At 46.3% G+C, this 23,277-nt stretch overlaps 1 protein-coding gene across 1 annotated transcript in view; it reads left to right on the top strand.

Moving 5' to 3' along the window:
• The window catches only part of txnrd2.2 (thioredoxin reductase 2, tandem duplicate 2), a 29,222-nt gene extending 6,853 nt beyond the window's left edge, over nucleotides 1-22,369 (top strand). The window contains exons 9-17 of the mRNA XM_029716648.1: nucleotides 8,502-8,521; nucleotides 8,799-8,890; nucleotides 9,207-9,381; nucleotides 14,138-14,274; nucleotides 16,103-16,198; nucleotides 16,951-17,043; nucleotides 18,109-18,180; nucleotides 18,413-18,510; nucleotides 19,745-22,369. Of these exons, the coding sequence (XP_029572508.1) occupies nucleotides 8,502-8,521; nucleotides 8,799-8,890; nucleotides 9,207-9,381; nucleotides 14,138-14,274; nucleotides 16,103-16,198; nucleotides 16,951-17,043; nucleotides 18,109-18,180; nucleotides 18,413-18,510; nucleotides 19,745-19,868 (907 nt within the window). The 3' untranslated portion in view covers nucleotides 19,869-22,369. The remainder of the gene's footprint in view (nucleotides 1-8,501; nucleotides 8,522-8,798; nucleotides 8,891-9,206; nucleotides 9,382-14,137; nucleotides 14,275-16,102; nucleotides 16,199-16,950; nucleotides 17,044-18,108; nucleotides 18,181-18,412; nucleotides 18,511-19,744) is intronic.
• Nucleotides 22,370-23,277: the final 908 nt, after the last annotated feature.

The raw sequence follows: 23,277 nt of genomic DNA, 5'->3' as shown, positions 1-23,277 counted from the left end.
TAGAGTTACCAGCCTCAGAAATTGCAGCCCAAATAAATGCTTCACAGAGTTCAAGTAACAGACACATCTCAACATCAACTGTTCAGAGGAGACTGCGTGAATCAGGCCTTCATGGTCGAATTGCTGCAAAGAAACCACTACTAAAGGACACCAATAATAAGAGACTTGCTTGGGCCAAGAAACGGACGTTAGACCAGTGGAAATCTGTCCAACCGCTGAGTTCCAACCGCTGTGTCTTTTGTGAGACGCATAGTAGGTGAACAGATCTCCGCATGTGTGATTCCCACCGTGAAGCATGGAGGTGTGATGGTGTGGGGGTGCTTTGCTGGTGACACTGTCTGTGATGTATTTAGAATTCAAGGCACACTTAACCAGCGTGTCTCCCACAGCATTCTGCAGCGATACGCCATCCCATCTGGTTTGAGCTTAGTAGGACTATCATTTGTTTTTCAACAGGACAATGACCCAACACACCTCATGGCTGTGTAAGGGCTATTTGACCAAGAAGGAGAGGGATGGAGTGCTGCATCAGATGACCTGGCGTCCACAATCACCCTATCTCAACCCAATTGAGGTGGAGTTGGACCGCAGAGTAAATGAAAAGCAGCCAAGTGCTCAGCATATGTGGGAACTCGTTCAAGACTGTTGGAAAAGCATTCCTCATGAAGCTGGCTGAGAGAATGCCAAGAGTGTGCAAAGCTGTCATCAAGGCAAAGGGTGGCTACTTTGAAGAATTTCAAATATAAAATATTTTTTAATTTGATAACTTTTTTGGTTACTACATGATTCCATATGTGTTATTCCATGGTTTTGATGTATTTTTCTCCCCAATTTCGTCATATCCAATTACGCACTTGTCTCATCGCAGCAACTTTTGATGTATTTTTCTCCCCAATTTCTCATCGCAGCAATTCTGATGGTGGAGTCATGCATCCTCCAAAACATGACCCGCCAAACCGCACTCCTTCACACCCGCCTGCTTAACCCGGAAGCCAGCCGCACCAATGTGTCGGAGGAAACGTCGTTCAACTGAAGACCTAAGTCAGCCTTCAGGCGCCTGGCCCGCCACAAGGAGTTGCTAGAGCGTGATGAGCCAAGTAAATTCCCCCCGGCCAAATCCACCCCTAACCCGGACGACGCTGGGCCAATTGTGCGCTGCCCTATGGGACTCCCGGTCCCGGCCGGTTGTGAAATAGCCTGGGATCGAACCCGGGTCTGTAGTGACACATCAAGCACTGCGATGCAGTGCCTTAGACCAATGTGCCACTCGGGAGGCCTAATTTAGTTATTTATGCAACTTTAATTGTTACAAACAGGGCTATATGTTTAGATTTTTAATACTTTGTAATGCTGCATGATGCAATTAATGATTGGAAAAAGTTGCATGAAAGGCATGAGCTCTGCTTTGTTTTTTGAGCAGGCTGCACACACTGTCTCTCATTCACAATTTGACAAGCACTTGATAATGCCTCAAATTTCTCGGCGGCATCCACCTTGTCTGGTCGTACTGCCCCCTAAAAGAGATCTATGCCTTTTGCAGCCAGTGGCAGTTGTGCCCTTGGGCTGAATATAATAATTATAATTCCCTTCTCCCTTCTTTACCTCTCACTCACATGGCTCTCTCTATCTCAATTCTTATTAGCCAATTCCCGTCACGGGTCCTTCTCACAGGCATATCACCTCCGAAGTTGGTTACAAGTGAAGACTACACATGGGGGACGCAACTGCGCACGTCCTTCTTAAAAACTTCTTAATGATCTAACCCTTTTTTCAGTTTTCCCCAAGAATGACATACCCAGATCTAACTTGCCTGTAGCTCAGGACCTGAAGCAAGGATATGCATATTGATACCATTTGAAAGGAAACACTTGGAAGTTTGTGGAAATGTGAAATGAATGTAGGAGAATATAACACGTATCTGGTAAAAGATAATACAAAGGAAAAAAACATGTTTTAATTTTTTTTAAATCTTTGAAATGCAAGAGAAAGGCCACAATGTTTTATTGCAGTCTAGGTGCATTTTATAATTTGGTCACTAGATGGCAGCAGTGTATTTACAATGTTTTAGACTGATCCAATGAACGGTTGTATTACTGTTCAAAAGTCTGCCCAAATGTGCCTAATTGGTTTATTGATACATTATCAAGTACACAACTGTGCACTATCCTCAAACAATGGCATGGTATTCTTTCACTGTAATAGCTACTGTAAATTAGACAGTGCAGTTTCATTAACGAATTCCAAGGCGCATATTGAATGTTAGAGGAACTGTCCTCATTTACTTTTCGTCAGCCACCAAGATGAGTAAACCTAACGAACAGTAAAAGCACTAGCCTATGTCAATCTACTATCCACCAAAGTACAAGGCTATTTATTCACGTTTTAAGCGCAGCAAAGCGCACATGGCAGTAGGCTATAAGCGCGAATGTTCCAAAATGCAACAAACTAGCGAGAGAACACCATTCTCAAAAGTTACCTCTAATATGATTATGCAGGATTATAAAGGTGCATATTTATGCTGAAAATTATCTTCCTCAAACTTGAAATTCACACGCCACCAATGTATGCCAGTTAGGCTCTACACTGGTTGTAAAGCAGATTATTGGGCTTAATTAGTTATTTGGCCATTTTAGTTGTGATACAAACCTTATCAAAACATATAGGCCTATGGGCTAGGATACATGAGGTGTGCGACTATGATTTGAAAAATTCACACACAAATAGGCATGTGCTGTTCCTTACTTTTATTGCACACAAGCTGGGCATCATTCACAAGTGACACGCTAATATTGTCACCCATCAGACTATTCTTGATTTAATTGTGTCTTTACATATTCTGAATAGAATGTGTGAAATTAGTTTTGATTTAGAATGACTTAACATGCACCTGTCTTGGGGCAGGGGAAAAAGAGACGTGATCTATGCACTTACTGTAAATAGCGAATGGAGGACGCTTTTCCCCGTGGTGCATTTTCATGCCAGCCAGGTAGGCTGTACTCCTGTTGCAAAGCAATGTGCTTAATATTAGGAAAGTTGAGAAATAAATATAGTAGGGCCGAGCCTATAGAAAGCTGATGGGATTCTCTTTTTAATAGAAGCTGTCAAAACTCTGTTACTCACGCAATTGCATAGCCTATGGAAATGTTCCGCAACATGAGCTCATGGGCTCTCATGACGTGTTTGATCTAGTCAATATTGATTAGAGGGACAATGGAGTGCAGAGTACCAGGCAGTTAGCAAGGTTGGTAGACTACTAATGACCATCAGCGCTTAGAGAAGCCTAGTTGCTGTGACTAAACGGTCACGTGGAATTTGACTGCGGTCATGACTCGTGACGGCCGATATTGCGGTAATTCGGTCACCGTAAAAGCCCTCCCTGTAATACGCATACCATGCAATACTGTACATCAGCAGTTAACTGTGCCATGTACACAGACACCTCAGTTATAGTGACCCATCCAGGACACAGACGCTTCTACTAAGTGTTCTTCTCCTGACTCGGATTAGCTGTGTGTGTGTGTGTGTGTGTGTGTGTGTGTGTGTATGTGTGTATGTGTGTTTCCTGACCTTTGCTAAACACATCTCTAATCCAGCCATTTAAACCCTGTCATCGCCTGTCTAATTGGCATCTCCACACCGTTTCCACTTGGCACAAAATGGAGGTTGAGTTTAATGTTTATTAATGTAACTGTTCAGTGTGCCACCAGTGTCGAGCTGAGTTATCTGAGTCATCCCCACATCGAGAATCCTTGCTAATATGCAGAATGAAGATTTCTAGATTTCCATCCTCATTGTTTTATCACAACATCTTTGTTTCCCCTTTTCCTCTCCACTTTAGTCAGGTGGCCTAGCGGTGCAGAGTGTTGGGCCAGTAACCAAAAGGTCGCTGGTTTGAATCCCCCACCCGACTAGGTGAAAATCTGCCAATGTTCCCTTGAGCAAGACACTTAACCCTAATTGCTTCTGTAAATCGTCCTGCATAAGAGCGTCTGCTAAATGACTACAATGAACACGGAAAAAAAATATAAACGCAACATGTGAAGTGTTGGTCCTATGTTTCTGAGCTGAAATAAAAGATCCCAGACATTTACCATGTGCACATAAAGCTCACACATCCCTGTTAGGGAGCATTTCTCCTTTACCAAGATAATCCATCCACCTTACAGGTGTGGCATATCACATCCCTGTTAGGGAGCATTTCTCCTTTACCAAGAAAATCCATCCACCTTACAGGTGTGGCATATCACATCCCTGTTAGGGAGCATTTCTCCTTTACCAAGAAAATCCATCCACCTTACAGGTGTGGCATGTCACATCCCTGTTAGGGAGCATTTCTCCTTTACCAAGAAAATCCATCCACCTTACAGGTGTGGCATATCACATCCCTGTTAGGGAGCATTTCTCATTTTCCAAGAAAATCCATCCACCTGACAGGTGTGGCATATCAAGAAGCTGATTAAACAGTATGATCATTACTCAGGTGTAATTTGTGCTCAGGACAATAAAAGGCCACTAAAATGTGTTGTTTTGTCACACAACACATTGCCATAGACGTCTCAAGTTTTGTGGGAGTGTGCAATTGGCATGCTGACTGCAGGAATGCCCACCATAGCTGTTTTCAGAAAATGTAATGTTAGTTTGTCCACCATAAGCCACCTCCAAAGTTGTTTTAGAGAATTTGTCAGTACCTCCAACCGGCCTCACAACCGCAGACCATGTGTAACCACACCTGCTCAGGACTTCCACGTCTGGCTTCTTTACCTGCTGGATCGTTTGAGACCAGCCTACCTGGACAGCTGATGAAACTGATGAGTGTTTGTTTGTAATTAAGATCATTTAAGGGTGAAAACTCAATCTGATTGACTGAGTCTGGCTCCCAAGGGGTGGGCCTTTGCCCACCCATGGCTGCGCCCCTGCCCAGTCATGTGAAATCCATAGATTAGGGCCTAATTTATATATTTAAATTGACTGATTTCCTTCTATGAACTGTAACTCAGTAAAATTGTATTTATATATTTTTTTCAGTATATATGTACAGTATTTCCCGTGTGCCAAACAAGGCTGTCGTATAGCGTTCTACCACTAGAGGGCGATAGGAACTCGTACTGTGGAGTCCATTCTAAGACGATGCCTCTCTGCGTGTAACGTGTTTCCCTGAACTTTCCTTCCCCTCTTTCAGCATCTTTCCAAAGCAATTATCCCAAATATTTGCTCACAGCTTTCTATGGCGCTTTCAAGTGAGTGGAAAGAGCACTTGAGTCCAGGAAACCCTTAATGTGAGTGGGCCTTAGGTAGGGGTGCCTTAGGTAGTGGGGCTGTTAGGTAGGGGCCTACTGTTAGTGATATCTGCCCTCAGGCTACTAGCGGTTAGAATTAGCAGGCCCTCCCGTGGCTCTCCTCTCTTCAGACATATCCCTCGCTACCTAGGAGGAGCCGTGTGTTGACGAGTTGTTGACTAGTTGTTGTGCCGCTCTGCTCTGAGCTGTCAGCTGTGCAGGTGGGGTCTGAGAGGGTGTTTGAGTTGACAGGCTGGCGGAGGTAGTGGATGGCTCCAGGTGAGTGACGAATGCCTCAGAGGGGCTGGAGCACGCTCGCTCACACACTCGCACGCATACGAGAGCGCCGAGAAGTGTAGACATGAGTGTAAAATGTTTTATGTTGGCTTTTATTGCCGTATGTAATGCAATGTTTCCATTTTCTAGGATTTTATATTTATTTATTCAATGTTCCCATTCAAAATTAATTCCAGAGCTAAAGCGCAGTGAACCAGGCTTGAAATATGCTGTAGTTTGTCATCCTTTAGAGCAGCTGAGGAAATGAGTCTGTGATGACAAGCTCAAAGCACCCAGGGAGACAGTTGTAACCCATTGTATCCTTTCTTGCTCTGTAGTCACTACAGTGTGTAAAAGAGTTGAGTTCACATCCTGTATCTTTTGGATTCAGATCAAGTCTGCTGCCAATAGAAGTCTCCCCTCTTAGGAACACTTGTGAAAGAGCTTTGTTATTGCAGCAAGCATAGCAGACACGCTAGAGGAGGACACTGATTCACTTATCTCTTGTCTGGACTGCTGAAGACTGCTCCAAGGTTATGAGAGAGACTCTAAACAAATTCTAAACTGCTACAGTCCAGTCCGACATACTTCATTAAGGTGACTTTGGATTGGTGTGTGTGGTTAATACACAAGCCCTTGTGTATTCCAGTAACATTTGCAGTAACATTTGTCCAGTAACATTTGCAGGGCAGACTCTGTATTACTATGTCCTCTCACTGGATCCCAACCCTCTGTAGTTCCTTGTTTCACAAGCAGCCATCCCCTGTTCACGCCTGGATGCAGTGTTTTTGAGACCCACCTGTGAGGCTGTACCTACTGTATGTACATTGAACACCTCCACCCATGCTTTCAAACACCGCCAGCTGGATGAGGGAGAAAGAAAAATCCCAGAGACACTCTGACATGCAATATAACCAAGCATAGACCCAGCCAGGAAAAGGAAATGTGTCGGTGATGAAAGTGTGGAATCAGGTTAAAGCTCCTAGCCTAATCCCTCCCTAAGCCACCTCAAAATGTTGCACTAAGTGCAGATGTGCATTAGGTGGACGTGAGCAGCGGATACTGGCGCTCTCAGCGGTTAGCCCCAGCATGTGGGGGGGCCTCGTCCGGGCCTGTGTGCACCAGGCTCCCTGAGCTGTCAGGGCCTGGGCCAGGGTAGGGAATCCTGAGGTGGGGGAGCCCTGGAGGGGTAGAGGGTGGGCGAAAGATGGAGAGGCTCTCCATGCGGGTGACAGGTATCACTCAGCAGAGGGATGTGTGGACTGAGCCCTGAACACAGAAACATTGCACACCCCATCCCCAGGGATTAGCCTGAATGCTAGCAATTAGCTCCACAAACAACAGTGGAGCTCAGGGCTGGATTAAAGGTGTGATTCACCTGGCCCACACACACCCTGACAAATCCTCCACCCCCTTGTCTTTTTCTCTGTTATGCATCCCCCTGCATATTTTTCTCTGCCTGTCTCTCTCTCGGTGTCTTGACTTTTTACAATAGTGGGGCCTTCGATGTTCAAACAGCATTTTCATCACTTTTAATTCAACACATTCAGAGTAAACATTTTTGTTTCATTTAGCACAGTATTCAAGATCATTTCAAAGAAAATGTATGAATGAATATAGTGTATCATATAGAAAATCACATATACATGTACTGTATAACCTCCAACATATACCTGTACTATACACTATATATAAAAAAGTATGTGGACACCCCTTCAAATTAGTCAATTTGGCTATTTCAGCCTCACCCCTTGCTGATATGTGTATACAGCCATGCAATCGCCATAGACAAACATTGGCAGTGGAATGGCCGTACTGACTTTCAACGTAGCACTGTCATAGGATACCACCTTTCCAACAAGTCAGTTGGTCAAATTTCTTCCCTGCTAGAGCTGCCCTGGTCAACTGTAAGTGCTGTTATTGTGAAGTGGAAACGTCTAGGAGCAACAACGGTTCAGCCGCGAAGTGGTAGGCCACACAAGCTCACAGAACGGGACCGCCAAGTGCTGTGGCGTGTAAAAATAGTCTGTCCTCGAGTGCAACACGTTGCCTCTGGAAGCAACGTCAGCACAAGAACTATTCGTCGGGAGCTTCATGAAATGGGTTTCCATGGCTGAGCAGCTGCACACAAGCATAAGATCACCATGCTCAATGCCAAGCGTCGGCTGGAGTGGTGTGTAGCTCACCGCCATTGCCCTCTGGAGCAGTGGAAACATATTCTCTGTGATGAATAATGCTTCACCATCTGACAGTCCAATGGACGAATCTGGGTTTGGCGGATGCCAGGAGAACGCTACCTGCCCCAATGCTTAGTGCCAACTGTAACTTTGGAATAATGAGGAGGAATAATGATCTGGGGCTTTTTTTTTGGTTCAAGGCAAGGCCCCTTACTACCCAAAGAAAATAAACGCTACAGCATACAATTACATTTTAGACGATTCGGTGCTTCCAACTGTGGCCACAGTTTGGGGAAGGCCCTTTCCTGTTAGAGCATGACAATGCCCCCGTGCACAAAGCGAGATCCATACAGAAATAGTTTGTTTAGATCGGTGTGGAATAACTTGACCTGCCTGCACAGAGCCCTGACCTCAACCCCATTGAAATCCGTTGGGATGAATTTGAACGCGAGCCAGGCCTAATCGCCCAACATCAGTTCCAGACCTCACTAACGCTCTTGTGGCTGAATGGAAGCAAGTTCCCGCAGCAATGTTCCAACATCTAAAGGAAAGCCTTCCCAGAAGAGTGGAGGCTGTTATAACAGCAAAGGGGGGACTAACTCCATATTAATACCAATGATTTTGGAATGAGATGTTCGACAAGCAGGTGGCCACATACTTTTGGTCATGTAGTGTATAACATCTGACATACACCTGTACTATATAACCTCCAAGAGAAAGCATTTAAATGAAAACGTAAGATTTAATGAATTTCTTTGTTTTTACCTTTCAGACTTGTAGTTGGTGCCAGCTGTATCCTTTTGACTGCGCTTGAACATGAGTCACCGGTTAGACTGTGTAGTGTCAGTGAGTTGTTGTGGAGTATGGTACTTGCCTGGCTCTAATGTTGAAGGCAAAAAGTGGTGAATTGCAGTTCGTGGTGACCCCTTCCTAGACTGGGGTCACCTCACAGTCTATCTCTGCCTGTTATGCTCCGGTTTCTCAGTGGTCAAATGTGCTTTAACTAAAGATAGGCAAGGTTCCTCTATGAGAGCATTTGTGTTCTGTTTTCCTGAACACTGGTATGAAGATGTGGCCCTGGAGTGTGCTGGCTTCCTGACCGGTATTGGGCTGGACACCACTGTCATGGTGCGCAGCATCCCCCTTCGAGGCTTTGATCAGGTACTGCTGCTCTTAAGGCCTTTGTTTTAATAGATTGTACACTATTTCAAATACATGTATTTCTTCATACATGTTTATTATACATTTCTGTCTGTTGGTCAAACTGTAGCCACAATTTAGGTTTTAGAGATATGTAGGAAGTCAAAGTATATCATTTATCACTGTTCTTTTATAGATTTATTGTGTTCTGATGATATTGGGGGCTTTACTGTACCAATATAAGTTTGGAATAATACTTTTCCCAATTTGGTGTGCTGGAAAGCTGACTTTGGGCTGTCAACATCCTATAACGTTTTCCCTCTTGTGTGTGCTGCAGCAAATGGCAGGGCTAGTGACAGACTACATGGAGGCCTATGGCACCAAGTTCTCCTGGAGGAGTGTCCCTAAGAGCGTGGACAAGCTGTCCTCTGGGGCGCTGCAGGTGACCTGGACAGACGAACAGACAGGAAAGGACCAGCGGGACACCTTCGACTCTGTGCTGTGGGCCATAGGTGAGTGTGTCTGAGGAGGAAGATATACTAAACAAACTCTCACTGTCAACTGCGTTTATTTTCAGCATACTTAACATGTGTAAATATTTCTATGAACATAAGATTCAACAACTGAGACATAAACTGAACAAGTTCCACAGACATGTGACTAACAGAGGGCCCTAGCCCTCTCCCTCCGATCCAACAGGTCCCAGACGTGCTCAATGGGATTGAGATCTAGGCTCTTCGCTGGCCATGGCAGAACACTGACATTCCTGTCTTGCAGGAAATCACGCACAGAACGAGCAGTATGGCTGGTGGCATTGTCATGCTGGAGGGTCATGTCAGGATGAGCCTGCAGGAAGGGTACCACATGAGGGAGGAGGATGTCTTCCCTGTAATGCACATCGTTAAGATTGCCTGCAATGACAACAAGCTCAGTCCGATGATGCTGTGACACACCGTCCCAGACCATGACGAACCCTCCACCTCCAAATCGATCCAGCTCCAGAGTATAGGCCTCGATGTAACACTCATTCCTTCGATGATAAACGCGAATCCGACCATCACCCCTGGTGAGACAAAACTGCAACTCGTCAGTGAACAACACTTTTTGCCAGTCCTGTCTGTTGTAGCGACAGTGGGTTTGTGCCCATAGGAGACGTTGTTGCCTGTGATGTCTGGTGAGGACCTGCCTTACAACAGGCCTACAAGCCCTCAGCCCAGCCTCTCTCAGCTTATTGCGGACAGTCTGAGCACTGATGGAGGGATTGTGCATTCCTGGTGTAACTCAGGCAGTTGATGTTGCCATCCTGTATCTGTCCCGCATGTGTGATGTTCAGATGTACCGATCCTGTGCAGGTGTTGTTACACGTGGTCTGCCACTGCGAGGACGATCAGCTGTCCGTCCTGTCTCCCTGTAGCTCTGTCTTAGGCGTCTCACAGTACAGACATTGCAATTTATTGCCCTGGCCACATCTGCAGTCCTCATGCCTCCTTGCAGCATGCCTAAGGCACGTTCACGCAGATGAGCAGGGACCCTGGGCATCTTTCTTTTGGTGTTTTTCTGTGTCAGTTGAAAGGCCTCTTTAGTGTCCTAAGTTTTCAGAACTGTGACCTTAATTGGCTACCTTCTGTAAGCTGTTAGTGGCTTAATGACCGTTCCACAGGTGCATGTTCATTAATTGTTTATGGTTCATTGAACAAGCATGGGAAACAGTGTTTAAACCCTTTACAATGAAGATCTGTGAAAGTTATTTGGATTTTTACAAATTAGCTTTGAAAGACAGGGTCCTGAAAAAGGGACGTTTCTTTTTTTGCTGAGTTTAGTTGTCACACAAATTACTACATTAGGGTACTACTGTTTGGGTACTAAGTCCCTACTATTTTTGTAGTAGCTGCAATCACGTGTTATGTAGGCCACGTAACATACGACTGGCTTTGCAACGACGTATCCTGAGATGCTGTATCAGTGGAAGTACTCGTCGTCCTCCCTTTCCATTTCTTTTATTGTCATCCACAATAGAGTGCAGTGTCAGCAGACAGAGGGTATCAAGCTCAAAAACAAGGTAATAAAGCGTGAGTGATGGAACCACCAGGGGAAGTGTTAATCACCCAGCCCAGCGCTGGGTCCTGGGTTCTGGCTGAGGGGAGCAGGATGCACCCAGCCGCAGGGGGTCACTGCATTCCCTCCTTTGTTCTCCCACGCTGCTCTGGGCTTTCCTGCCCGCCGTGCCAGCCCTGAGGAAACCAGGCTGCCCGGGTGCACCATCTCATCCACCCCGCAGCATCTGCACGGCAAGGCCCTGTCTGCAGCTCTGCGCACCCAACAGACCTCTCTCTCTCTCTCTCTCTCTCTCTCTCTCTCTCTCTCGCGCCACAGTCCTTTTCTCTCTTTATCGCACCATGTCATTTCTCTCATTCTGCTGACCAGCACAATGGAGGGAACTTCCGCCTGGCTGCCCAGCCAATGTTTATTTGTGTTGAGACGGTCCCAAAGACGATGCGTTTCCCAAAACCTGACCTTACGCCACGCCGAGTCCCAGCAGTGTGTGGCTCTGCCGTACCAGCCGGGACAGGCTAGGGCGGGTGTCTCTCTCTCTCTCTGCCTGTGCGTGTGACAGGAACCAGGATATGGGTGACCTTTAGGGAGAGATTACGTTCTTCCCGCCCTGGCAGGTTGCAGCTCTCAGGGAGCTGGGGTTCTCACAATGTGAACATCAAGGCAAACTGTCGATTCTGTCGACTCACTGCACTCAAAACACCCAGACCTTGAGACTAATGGAAAATTGGCAGCACGAACGATATTTTTCACTGAGTTGTTATATTTTGGTGGATAGACATTCTTCATGGTTGAGATGGTGCAGACAGTGCAGGTCTCATCCTCACATGCACTCTCACCCAGCAGAGGGTAAAGGTTTCCCCAGTGTATGTGGGTTATTGGTTGTAAGAGGAATATGACTTTATACTTACCTGATTGCTAGATTACATTACTACTTTACTCGTGTAGGCTACAGTCTATTGCGGCCTTTACCCTGGTGTTGTCGTGCAGGGCAGTGAGGACATCCACTCCTGGGCCTCTCCTTTTGAAGTGTGTCTGTCTGACTGTGGGAGTTATGAGTGGGCCTCTCGCCACTTCCCCGATGTGCCCTTTACACTACAGGTCAGACTGGGTCTGTGCCCTCAGTGGAGCTATAAAAGACTGTGGGTATGTCCTGATTCTCCACCCTTTTCTCGAAGAATGCACTTGCATACTTCCTGTCATGGATTTAACAATGGTGGAAACTCCCTCAAGCCAAGGATTACACTTGCATTGATTAATGCTTGTAAATTAGTGATGGAAAGTGTGCAAGTGCACACTTTGGGAGAAGGGTGGAGAATCAGGACTCAGTGAGCTACTCTGAGGGAGGAATAGGAGGCTGGTGTTGGTGGGGTCCGTCTGTTCCAGTCCTGTAGCTATGGCTGCTTCTCCATGATCATCCTTCCCAAGGCCTGTCCTTCCTCAGGACCGCACCCAAGGCCAGGTGGCCAACAGCACAGAGGAGGAAACAGCATATTTCCTCTGGGTGTACAACATAACGCTTCCCTCCTACCTATTTGTGTTACCCCAACCCTTTTCCTCTCAGATTTTGAGAGGGACACCGAAAGAGGTTGAAGTTTGTGATGCGTATGTCTCCATATGAACTGAAATGGTTGGATGTGAAGCCTCTCTGAGAGAAGCCTACTCCCCATACTCAGAAAAGTCTCTCTGAGCCAAAGTGCGGATCCTGATACAATCATATCTCTTATGCTCATTTTAGGCCTTTAATATGCTGCCTTCCCAGAAAAAACTATTTCCCAAAAATGCAGTCTTATTTTTTTCTCTCGTCTATGTTCACGTGATTGATCTAAAAAGCTGCCATGTAGGCCTAGTTGGTCTCAAGTCGTGCCAGGAAGCTTGTTGTGGCTAATTAGCTGTTGGGTCTTGAGATTTCCTCTGTGTGTTACAACAGTCTTTGTTCAGCGTAGTCCTATCAGGCCTGCCTGTCATTGGCTGTCATTACCCCTGTGTGTGGCTCCACACTCACTGAAGGCTCTTATCAGCAGAACCTCTTGTTGTTGTGTCCACGCCACACAATGGAACAGTGGCACTCCAACAGTCTCCAATCCTAGATGGAGAAACCCAGTTAAGCAGGAAAGGCAAGTCGTGAGTGGCTGTAGTAGCCGAGTCTATACATAGAGAGAACAGAGTGGATACTGGTATAAGATAGTCCTCCTGGTATAAATGACCTGTGGTTTGGTACGGTGGGGCAAGACCTCTTAAGAACCAACTTTTTGTAAACACAACTCATGCTAGAATGTCCAACTATGCACTGTCTCTTAGCAAGGTATGCATGCAGTGTGTGTGTGTGTGTGTGTGTATTTTATACATACTTTGAGAAAGGCAGTCATGACAGGTAGAGATCCCTGTGTTAGTTAGACCTAATCTGCATAGTTGAACACTGGTGGCTCTGCATGGTCCTGCTAGCCTAGTTCAGGTAAACAGCTACTTTGAGCCATACTGCCTGTCTCTCTACCACCCGTGCCGCAGTAATGGACAGGTCCCTCGGCCCTCCCAGTCCCAGGTCTGGCTGCAGCGGAGGAAGTTGTTCCTCGGCTCCAGCCAGGAAAAGGGTCTTGGGGGGGGGGGGGGGGGGGGGTGTTATTCTTGTTGTCCGATAGCATCTACGTTGTACTTGGGTACCTCCTAGGCCCTGCCGAGAAGTGGGGTTATTGTGTTACCCAGGCAGGGAGTGAGAAGTTGTGGAGGAGAGGGGGAAGGCGAGGGAGGCAGAGAGCCTCAACCAGGTCCCGGGCCGGGCTGCAGGGGTGCTTGGTGCTCACCATCGCCATGGAGATGGGGCGACGAGATGGGCAAGCGTTGACAGCATCAGTCAACCGTACCCCAGGAAGTGGCTGAAATGACAACCAGCGCCCCAGGTGGCTGACGGGATGCCTTCCTATCCCCTGCCAAAAGACAAGCCTCCATCACTCTAACATCTCCTCCTCCTCCCAGCTGTGCAGATGTTTTTTCTACTAGCTGGATAAGATTTGCCTTTCTTTCTGTTGGATGGAGTCTTAGGACATGCCTTTAACTTATACCCTTAGCGTGCCAACTCAATGGTATGTGTTATGAACACTGAGCAGCAGTTGTTGTTTTTTTCTAAGAATCTTAAGATTCCCGTAACCTCCCCTCTCTCTCTTAATGTGTAACATAATATTCAGTTTCTGACTGTGTTTTCCTCCATTTTAACCATAGGCAGAGCCCCTGAAACCAAAACTCTCGGCCTGGAGAAAGTTGGCGTCAAGCTCAACAAAGAGTCAGGGAAAATACTTGTAGCTGCTGACGAATCCACATCTGTGCCGAACATCTACGCTTTCGGCGATATCGGCGAGGTAGGTGTTGATCATGTCCGTCATCCTCTCAGTGTACCCACCCAGCCTTAAAACACCGTGAACCTCTTCAGGAAAGTATGGAAGACTGAAATGAATAGGCCTACTAAGGTGACGCTTTATACAAGAAACCATTTGGTATGCAAACAGTTGAAGTGATACCGTAGTTCACTGGGCATCATCGAATGTCAACATTTTAGATGTGGCCTATCTTTCCAATTCATTTGATATTGAAGCATATGGCTGGAGCTACACAGCAGATGGCGTGGGACGAGGACTCCTCTCAAACTGCTCTATCACAATACTCTTTCTCCATGTATCAAATGTCAGTCCTGGCTTTTTAACGTGACCAGCTGTGGATTTCCTAACTTCAACAGGCCTCTTCAGACGGTTAGATTGACACGAGCGTTTGATGAGTCACTCTTAGCCCTGATGCCTGTCATCTTTTCACATACTGGGAGACTCTTTTAAAAGGGAATGGATTGATATTTAAGTATGTCCAAACAGAGCACCTTTTTGTGTTGAGACATTGAAGAGCACCTGTGGACTGCCAAGAAATGCATTACAATGACGCAGACCCAAGTGGTGTGTAAACACAGTTACCGAAATACCACCACACACACACATTCAGACACACACACCTCCTGCGCCGGAGGAGCTGTCTTAGAAAACAGGATGTTCAGCAGTCGTGCTAATCAAACAGGTTGCTCATGACTTAAAGGGATACTTGGGGATTTTGGCAATAAGGCCCTATATCTACTTCCATGGAGCCTACTAGGTACCATAGACTTCCAGTCATTGCGCTAACGCTAGTTAGCATTGGCGCACGAAACTACCTCTGACTTCCTTCGTACTGGACACGGAGACATAAAAAAAAAAGCTGTCCACAACTTAATCCGACTCTGGGGAAAGTAGATAAAGGGCATCATTGCCAAAATCCCGAAGTATCCCTTTGTCAAGCTTTCAGAAAGAATTCACCCTGCAGCTCTGCCCCTTCCTGTATTGTTAAACTGGTGTGAGTAGGCCTTTACACTTGTACCCGTATACCTGTTGAAAATGGCAGCCTTGGGCACTGATAAGCTCCTAAATTGGTACGCATTGGCAGTACAGTAACCTGCTCTGTTTGACGTCAGAGCTCAGTGTCTCTACTTCACAGCGCTGTATGGGTTTTGACTGACAGCCATTCGGAACATGAGCACTGCGCGCGACAAGAACTTACCCCCATCCCTCCTGCTAATTGTGCAACTTTTGCAAATGTTTTGTTGTCCGAGTGAGGGAAACGCTGTAAATTACGAGGACTCAATGTATTTTGAAAGATGAGAAGTTGAGGATTACAATAAAGACCGCTTTGATGTCATACAAGCAAACCAAACACCCTTGAGTCCAAATGTGCAATTCCCACGAGTGTAAGGGGTTAACAGTCAGTTGGGTTGAGTGGGGAAATTCTTTGAGGATACAAAAGCGATGTTTGTTTTTCAGTGTGCAAGGCAGTTAAGAAACCTTTATTAGTCAATGCCATTGTCATGGATGTGTGTTCAAGCCAGAGGCTACAGGTTAGTCTACACAGTAACTCACAGGCACAACTGTCCCCTCTCTCTCTAAATAGCCAAAGGGCCTGTGTTAAGGAGGTGCTCTCTGTGTGTTTGTGTGCGTAGCCTGCATGCATACATTTAAGCGCATTTGCATGCATACGCACTTTGTCGGCTTCCTCTGTCTGCTCTCTCTGTTTGTCTGTCTCTCCGTTTCTGTCTGTCTACTCTCTCTGTTTATCTGTCTGTCTGCTCTCTCTGTTTTCTCATGTCACTCATTAGCGTTGTTGTGTGGTTTCCAGGGTCGTCCTGAGTTGACCCCCACAGCCATTAAGGCAGGGAAGCTCCTCGCCCGCAGGCTCGCAGGCCAGACCAATGAGCTAATGAACTACGACAACGTGAGTAGACACACACACCAAACACACACACTACTCCTATGCCCCCCCCCCCCATCTCTCTACAGCTTGTCTGTATGCAGCGTTTGATGTCTTTGTTTTATGCTTCTGTTTTAAGTGTTAAATCAGCTCCACTTCTGTGTATTTTGGTTTTAATGCCTAGTCGTTGTTTTCCCTGGATTATGCAGCCTGGTCTGACTCATGGGGTTTTAATGGGACACACTGCACGTCTTCTGCACCTCTTCTAAATTTTAATTCCTGAACCATTAGTAATGGTACTTATTGCTTAAATGCTTATTGTTTGTGCTCTAGTTGCGTCTTTGTTCCTTTTTTGTGGTCTTTTGTAGCATTGTTATATTACCACTTTATTTTACTCCCAATGGTAGATGGTAGGAGATACAGTAGATTAGATTACCACTTTATTTTACTCCCAATGGTAGGTGATGCATTAGATTACCACTTTATTTTACTCCCAATGGTAGATGGTAGGAGATGCATTAGATTACCACTTTATTTTACTCCCAATGGTGGGAGATGGAGTAGGTGATGTGACCGGCCTGTAGTATGGGTCTGCCTATCTACAGTATCCTGCTATAATATGACTTTGTTTGCCTTGCCTTGTTTCTTGTGTCCTTGACTTTCTGTCTGTCGGGTTAGGTTGCCACCCGACTGGAGAGTTGCTGTGTGGCCTGTCTATCCTCATGTAACATGATGTAACAAGACTTTATGTGCCTTCTGATTGGTTGTGTCCCTAGGTTGCCACCACAGTGTTCACCCCTCTGGAGTATGGCTGTGTGGGCCTATCAGAGGAGGAGGCTGAGGGCAGACATGGGAAGGACTCCATAGAGGTACAGTAGACCTAAACCACTAACATTATAGCTAGCTGATTTTCTAACTGAATGGAGGTCTGCCGAGCTATTCTGGGAAAGCTTTCAGTTCTTAAAGGATTGTGAATCCTGGTGTGCCTCTGTCTACTGCTTTATACATTTGTGAAATAGAAAGTGGTGTGATTGCGTGTGTGTATAATTGCGTGCGTGCCTCTCGCTCCGTGTGTGTGTGTACAGAGTGCCTCTCGCTCCGTGTGTGTGTGTACAGAGTGCCTCTCGCTCCGTGTGTGTACAGAGTGCCTCTCGCTCCGTGTGTGTGTGTGTGTACAGAGTGCCTCTCGCTCCGTGTGTGTGTGTGTGTGTACAGAGTGCCTCTCGCTCCGTGTGTGTGTGTGTGTACAGAGTGCCTCTCGCTCCGTGTGTGTGTGTGTGTACAGAGTGCCTCTCGCTCCGTGTGTGTACAGAGTGCCTCTCGCTCCGTGTGTGTGTGTGTACAGAGTGCCTCTCGCTCCGTGTGTGTGTGTGTGTGTGTGTACAGAGTGCCTCTCGCTCCGTGTGTGTGTGTGTGTGTGTGTGTGTGTGTACAGAGTGCCTCTCGCTCCGTGTGTGTGTACAGAGTGCCTCTCGCTCCGTGTGTGTGCGCGCGCGCAGAGTGCCAGCTGCTAACACCTGTGTCCAGAGCGCCCCGGCTTGTTGTAGAGCGAGGTGTAGCTCCACTGTGTGATTGACAGGTGAGCAGAGGGTCTGATTGACGTGTGTATCAGGTGCTGACAGGCGTTGTGTGATCTAAAGCGCCGCGGCGGGAGTAGTGCACCATGGGTCCTGACAGCTGCCTGTGTGCATGGCCCGTCCGGCGACTTGTGTCGGCACGTTTGCTGGCTCCATATAAAACACACACCGTGAAACCAGGGTCTGAAATGTACCTTTTTTTAAGTCGAGCAAAGTGTTGTGAACAGTTTTGTAAAATCAGATTCATAGTGAACGATCTGTGATCCAGGGCCTACTTTCACATGAGCAAGTATTGTAAAATACTATACATTGTTGGTGGACTAATGGTCATGTATCCCTCTGTTGTTCTCTGTCTAGGTGTACCATGCCTTCTACAAGCCTCTGGAGTTCACTGTGGCTGAGAGAGATGCCAGCCAGTGTTACATAAAGGTCAGAACAAGCCCTCACAGTAGGGTTGAAAAATTCCCAGGTATTCCAGAAATCCCGGTTGGAGGATTCCCGTATTTTCTGCTTATTCCCTCCTGATTCCAGGAGATTTTCAACCGGGATTTCTGGAAAACCTGTGAATTTTGGCAAAGTTGCAGCCTTACCTCCTTATGTTGCATCTGAAGTGTAGCCTGGAGGTTTAGGGGGTGTAACGTTGCTTCTCTCACCGCCTAAGGTGGTGTGTAAGCGGGGTGGAGACCAGAGAATCCTCGGCCTGCACTTCACTGGCCCCAACGCTGGAGAAGTTACCCAGGGCTTTGCTATGGGCTTCCAGTAAGTCAACCACTCTGCTTGATGGAGTTAGATAGGTACTCAAAGTAGATGTTGTGGTTAGTTTAAGAAATTGCTAAACTGCTTTTTAAAAATGATTTTGTCTCTAATGTATAGTTCTCATACTAACATATGTTAGTTCTATAGATTCATTCATTCATCTAAAATGAATGGATGTCAGTCATGTACGTTGTAAACTCTAGATATAGGTGAGTGTATATGTGTGTGTGTATGTATGTATGTATATATATATATATATATATATATTATGTATGTATGTATGTATGTATGTATGTATGTATGTATGTATGTATGTATGTATGTATGTATGTATGTATGTATGTATGTATGTATGTATGTATATATATATGTATGTATATATATGTATGTATGTGTGTGTGTGTGTGTGTGTATATATATGTATATATATGTGTATATATATGTATATATATGTGTATGTGTGTATATATATATATATGTGTATATGTATATATATATGTATGTATGTGTGTATATGTATGTGACAAGATGAGCCTTTATCAGTGCAGCAGAGATACTATACTGAACAAAAATATAAACGCAACATGTAAAGTGTTGGTGATGTGTTTCATGAACGGAAATACTTTTCTATACGAGCAAAAAGCTTATTTCTCTCAAATGTTGTGCACATATTTGTTTACATCCCTGTTAGTGAGCATTTCTCCTTTGCCAAAATAATTAATACACCTGACAGGTGTGGCATATTAAGAAGCCGATTAAACAGCATGATCATTACACAGCTGCACCTTGTGCTGGAGACATTAAAAGGCCACTCTAAAATGTGCAGTTTTGTCACATAACACAATGCCACAGATGTTTCAAGTTTTGCGGGAGCATGCAATTGGCATGCTGAGGAGTATTTCTGTCTGTTATAAAGCCCTTTTGTGGGGAATAACTCATTATGATTGGCTGGGCCTGGCTCCCCAGTGGGTGGGCCTATGCCCTCCTAGGCCCACCCATGGCTGCACCCCTACACAGTCATGTGAAATCCATAGATTCGGGCCTAATGAATTTATTTCAATTGGCTGATTTCCTTATATGAATTGTAACTCAGTAAAATCTTTGAAATTGTTGCATGTTGCGTTTTATATTTTTGTTCAGTATAGTAAGAGAAACCTAAAGATGGGAGAATGGGTGGTGCTGTCAGGACAGGAGTCGGTTGTATGAATGAAGTCTCCGTGTCTCTGTCTCTCTCCAGATGCGGGGCCACCCTCACTCACCTGAAGGAGACCGTGGGGATCCACCCCACTTGTGCCGAGGAGCTTACCAAAGTCAACGTCAGCAAGCGCTCAGGGCTGGACGCCACGGTTACCGGCTGCTGAGGTTAAGCACCCCCTTCTCTGAACACACCTGAGCACACGGGAAGGAACCTCCTCGTAGAGACAGGGAATGTGTCCCTAATGTCACCCTCCTCCCTATGTAGTGCACTACGTTCAACCAGGGCCCATAGGGCTCTGGTCAAAAGTAGTGCACTAGAAAGGCAATATGGTCCCATTAGAGACGCATACAGGGAAGTAATTGTAATGCATATATATAGCTCTGGTTGCAACACTTGTCTCCTAGCCACCTCATAACGGTCCATGTAAAACCTATAGAAGCACACTCTGCTTTCCCTGACATCCCAGTTCCTCTGGATTTCAGGTCTCCACTCCGTCTTATCATTGCAGTGTCCTCCAGGTCATGACAGCAATGCTATATCTAGGTAAGGCTAGATCTGTGTCAGGTTTGACTAGTGGTCACATTAACCAGGCCATGGTTACCCAATGTAGCCCTTTAATGTATGTAGTATGTCCCCTTCTCCCTCTGAAAGCCATAAGGAGTTCTAGACCCACGTTCGTGAAAACGTCCAGACACAAGCAGCATCCTTTAAATAAACTGGCTCATAAATCAGAATTAGGACCCATTCCAGTTTGTTGAAAAATAACTGTATAAGAGAGAGAAAGCCGGGCAACTAATGTTTCTGAAATATATTCAGAAAATATTGTTGTTTCTCCTCCTGTTCTTCCTGTCCATTAGTCTTGAAAGTGACACATGCGTTGCCCGGGTGACACTGATGGATGGGCCAAGGGCCGTCGCCGCGGTGACACTACCCGTTTCCCATGGACACACACAAACAGTCGGCGGGCAGGCTGTCAGTCAGAGAGGTGCAGAGCAGCACAGGGCCCGGTCTGGGCCAGAGTGCAGAGCCCTTGATTAGGCCTCCACTCATTCCAGCACTCTGCTCTCCCCCCCTCTCACCTCCCCTCAACCCCAATGCACAAAGGAATACAGTGGGACTACAATAACAACCTCTGTCAGTCTGTGTGTGGGGACGCCTTGGCCAGCAACCTCTGGCAACCCAATCCCTCTACGGGAGAGAAACTGCCTGGGCCACAGTGGTGGCAGTACCATATGCTGCCTAAAGGTGGCGGAATTGCCCTCTTATTTTCTTTGAATAACTTGCCAGTAAAGAAATGATAGGGTAGTGAAGTCAGTGTATAATGAATAAGCCCTGGCACATTGGAATCTTTTAATCCTTATTTGAGATGTCTGTTATGTTATGAATGTGGAGACCATAGAGGCATTTGCAGCGCTAACTGATAACATTGTGTATTTACACGGCTGGCAGTTTAGCCCACAAAGTCATCACCCTCTGAGATAAGGCGGTTTGTTTATTTCACTTAACTGCCATTATACTATTGTGATTTTTACCAGTCACATAAATGATGTCGTACTATTTAAGTCTTCAAACATGTCAAGTACACTATTCCACACCAGTCCACTCTTCACCCAATCATCCTTTCCTACACGTCCTGAAAGCAGAGAACTATGCAGTGCTGGACTGAGCTGGACAGGTCATGCAGTGCAGTTTGAGTGGAATGGGGAACGGTGGAGCTGAGGGGAGCTAAGAGCAGGGCACTGGGCTGGTTTATTTGTGTTTGAACTCTAATCTGCCTGGCCTGATTAATGATCCTGATGAGGGGAGTGACAGCACACTGCTCAGGATGATGGAGGGAGGGGAGAGAGGAGAGCAGCAGCGCTACCAGGTTTATTTGGACCCGGGGTTGAGAGAGGGAGAGCGAGGGATGCAGCCAGACCAGGGGAAGAGGTGGAGGAGGGGGATGGAGAGGTGAAGGAGGAGGTGTAGAAGGAAGGGGCGATTCCTGTGTGCTCCGTTCAGGGACGGGGTGCTGACTGAAGGACCCTGACCCCCCCCCCCCCCCCCCCCCGGCTCGGCAGGAACAGCTTGACTCCATCACCCACTACACATGCTGAGGCTGGGACCATCCAACACACACTGCCTGGGTGTATTTAGCCAGGCAAATGAGTATATGTCTCATCTTAACGAGGCACTCACTCCAGAGAGCAGGCTGCTACTGCTGCTGCTGGGCTCAAGGCAAAGTTGTTGATCCCATCTAACAGTAAGTTCCTGTATTTTCTGCATGAAGCTGCCCAAACGCACAAGTCAATCGTATTTATGGCTGAAACATTCATTTGTTATTGTATTGTTTGAAATGTCTCTGTTAATTGTTGTTGATAGACAAAAGTGCCTTGGGCTTAAATGGGAGCGCAGGATCAGCCTCAGCCTTGCAGAATGTAATGCTTAGTTCCTCACAGGGGTCAGGGTTCAACTTTCAGGTCGCCAGCTAATGATAACTTGCGCTGAAACCCACAACTGGGGAGGGCATGTCTGATGACACCTGGCGACCAACTTTAGTTACTGTAAATAGAGTAGCCTAATTCACAATGAAGCTTTGTATTGCATTATTTATATGTAAAGAAGGAATAATATATGAGAATGCACTGATGTCTTCCATTAAAATAATGTCCTCTGTTTCACTGGGCCTGCCTTTTTGTCTGTGTCTGTTGCATGGGTGTCTCCGTCTGTGTGTGTCTGTGGCTCGATGATTGTTAGTTAAGCTCTGCGTCGGAGGCTGTGCGGTGTAGTGCGGCCCTGTCACTCAACCCTCTGGACCAACAATGGCACAAATTCCTCTCTGTTTGTTTGGTTAAGGACCGGGCTCTCACAAACCCAGAAAGTCCTTAGAATCCCCAAGCAGCTTCACCCCTGAACTGAGGCCCGTGTCACTCTGAAATCTGCCGTCAGACCACTAGCAATGAAGTTCATTGCGTGGCCCTTGAGTAATAGTGAACAGCAAAAGGCTTTGTGTTTTTTGTTTCCCTCCAAAAATGGAAGGAACTGGTTGTGACAAACAGGTTAAATCCAGCTTGGTAGCACACTTAGAACAAGGTAAACATGTCAAGGTGCGTTCAGGGATAATCCGTCCCATTGAAGGTTGACCGTCTTAACTGTGAGTCGTCATTCACAGGGCCATTGTGACTTTAGTCCCTGAGCCCTTACAGCCAACTCTGGGAGCGCAGACATCCACACACACCAATGACGCATACGAAAGGTACGCAGCCCCACGGCTGGGCCCAAAGCCCTGGGAGGAAGACGAGGGTGAGGAAGGAGACAAATTCCTGTCTTGTGTAAACATTTGCGGAAAAATTATGCTGGAAACAAAAAAGGCTAAAACAGGTGAGGATTATCCCTCAGAAATGAATAGGAGCAAAACATTTTTTTAGGTAATCTTAATTTGACTTGGCAAGTCATTTAAGAAGAAATTCTTATTTACAATGACGGCCAAACCCGGACGACGCTGGGCCAATCCTATGGGACTCCCAATCACGGCCTGGATTCGAACCAGGGAATGTAGTGATGCCTCTTGCAGTGAGATGCAGTGCCTTAGA

The sequence above is a fragment of the Salmo trutta genome, chromosome 27, assembly GCF_901001165.1.
Source record: "Salmo trutta chromosome 27, fSalTru1.1, whole genome shotgun sequence".
Lineage (NCBI taxonomy): Eukaryota > Metazoa > Chordata > Actinopteri > Salmoniformes > Salmonidae > Salmo > Salmo trutta.
The sequence above is the reverse complement of the archived record's forward strand: the minus strand, read 5'-3'. Positions and strand labels throughout refer to the sequence as shown.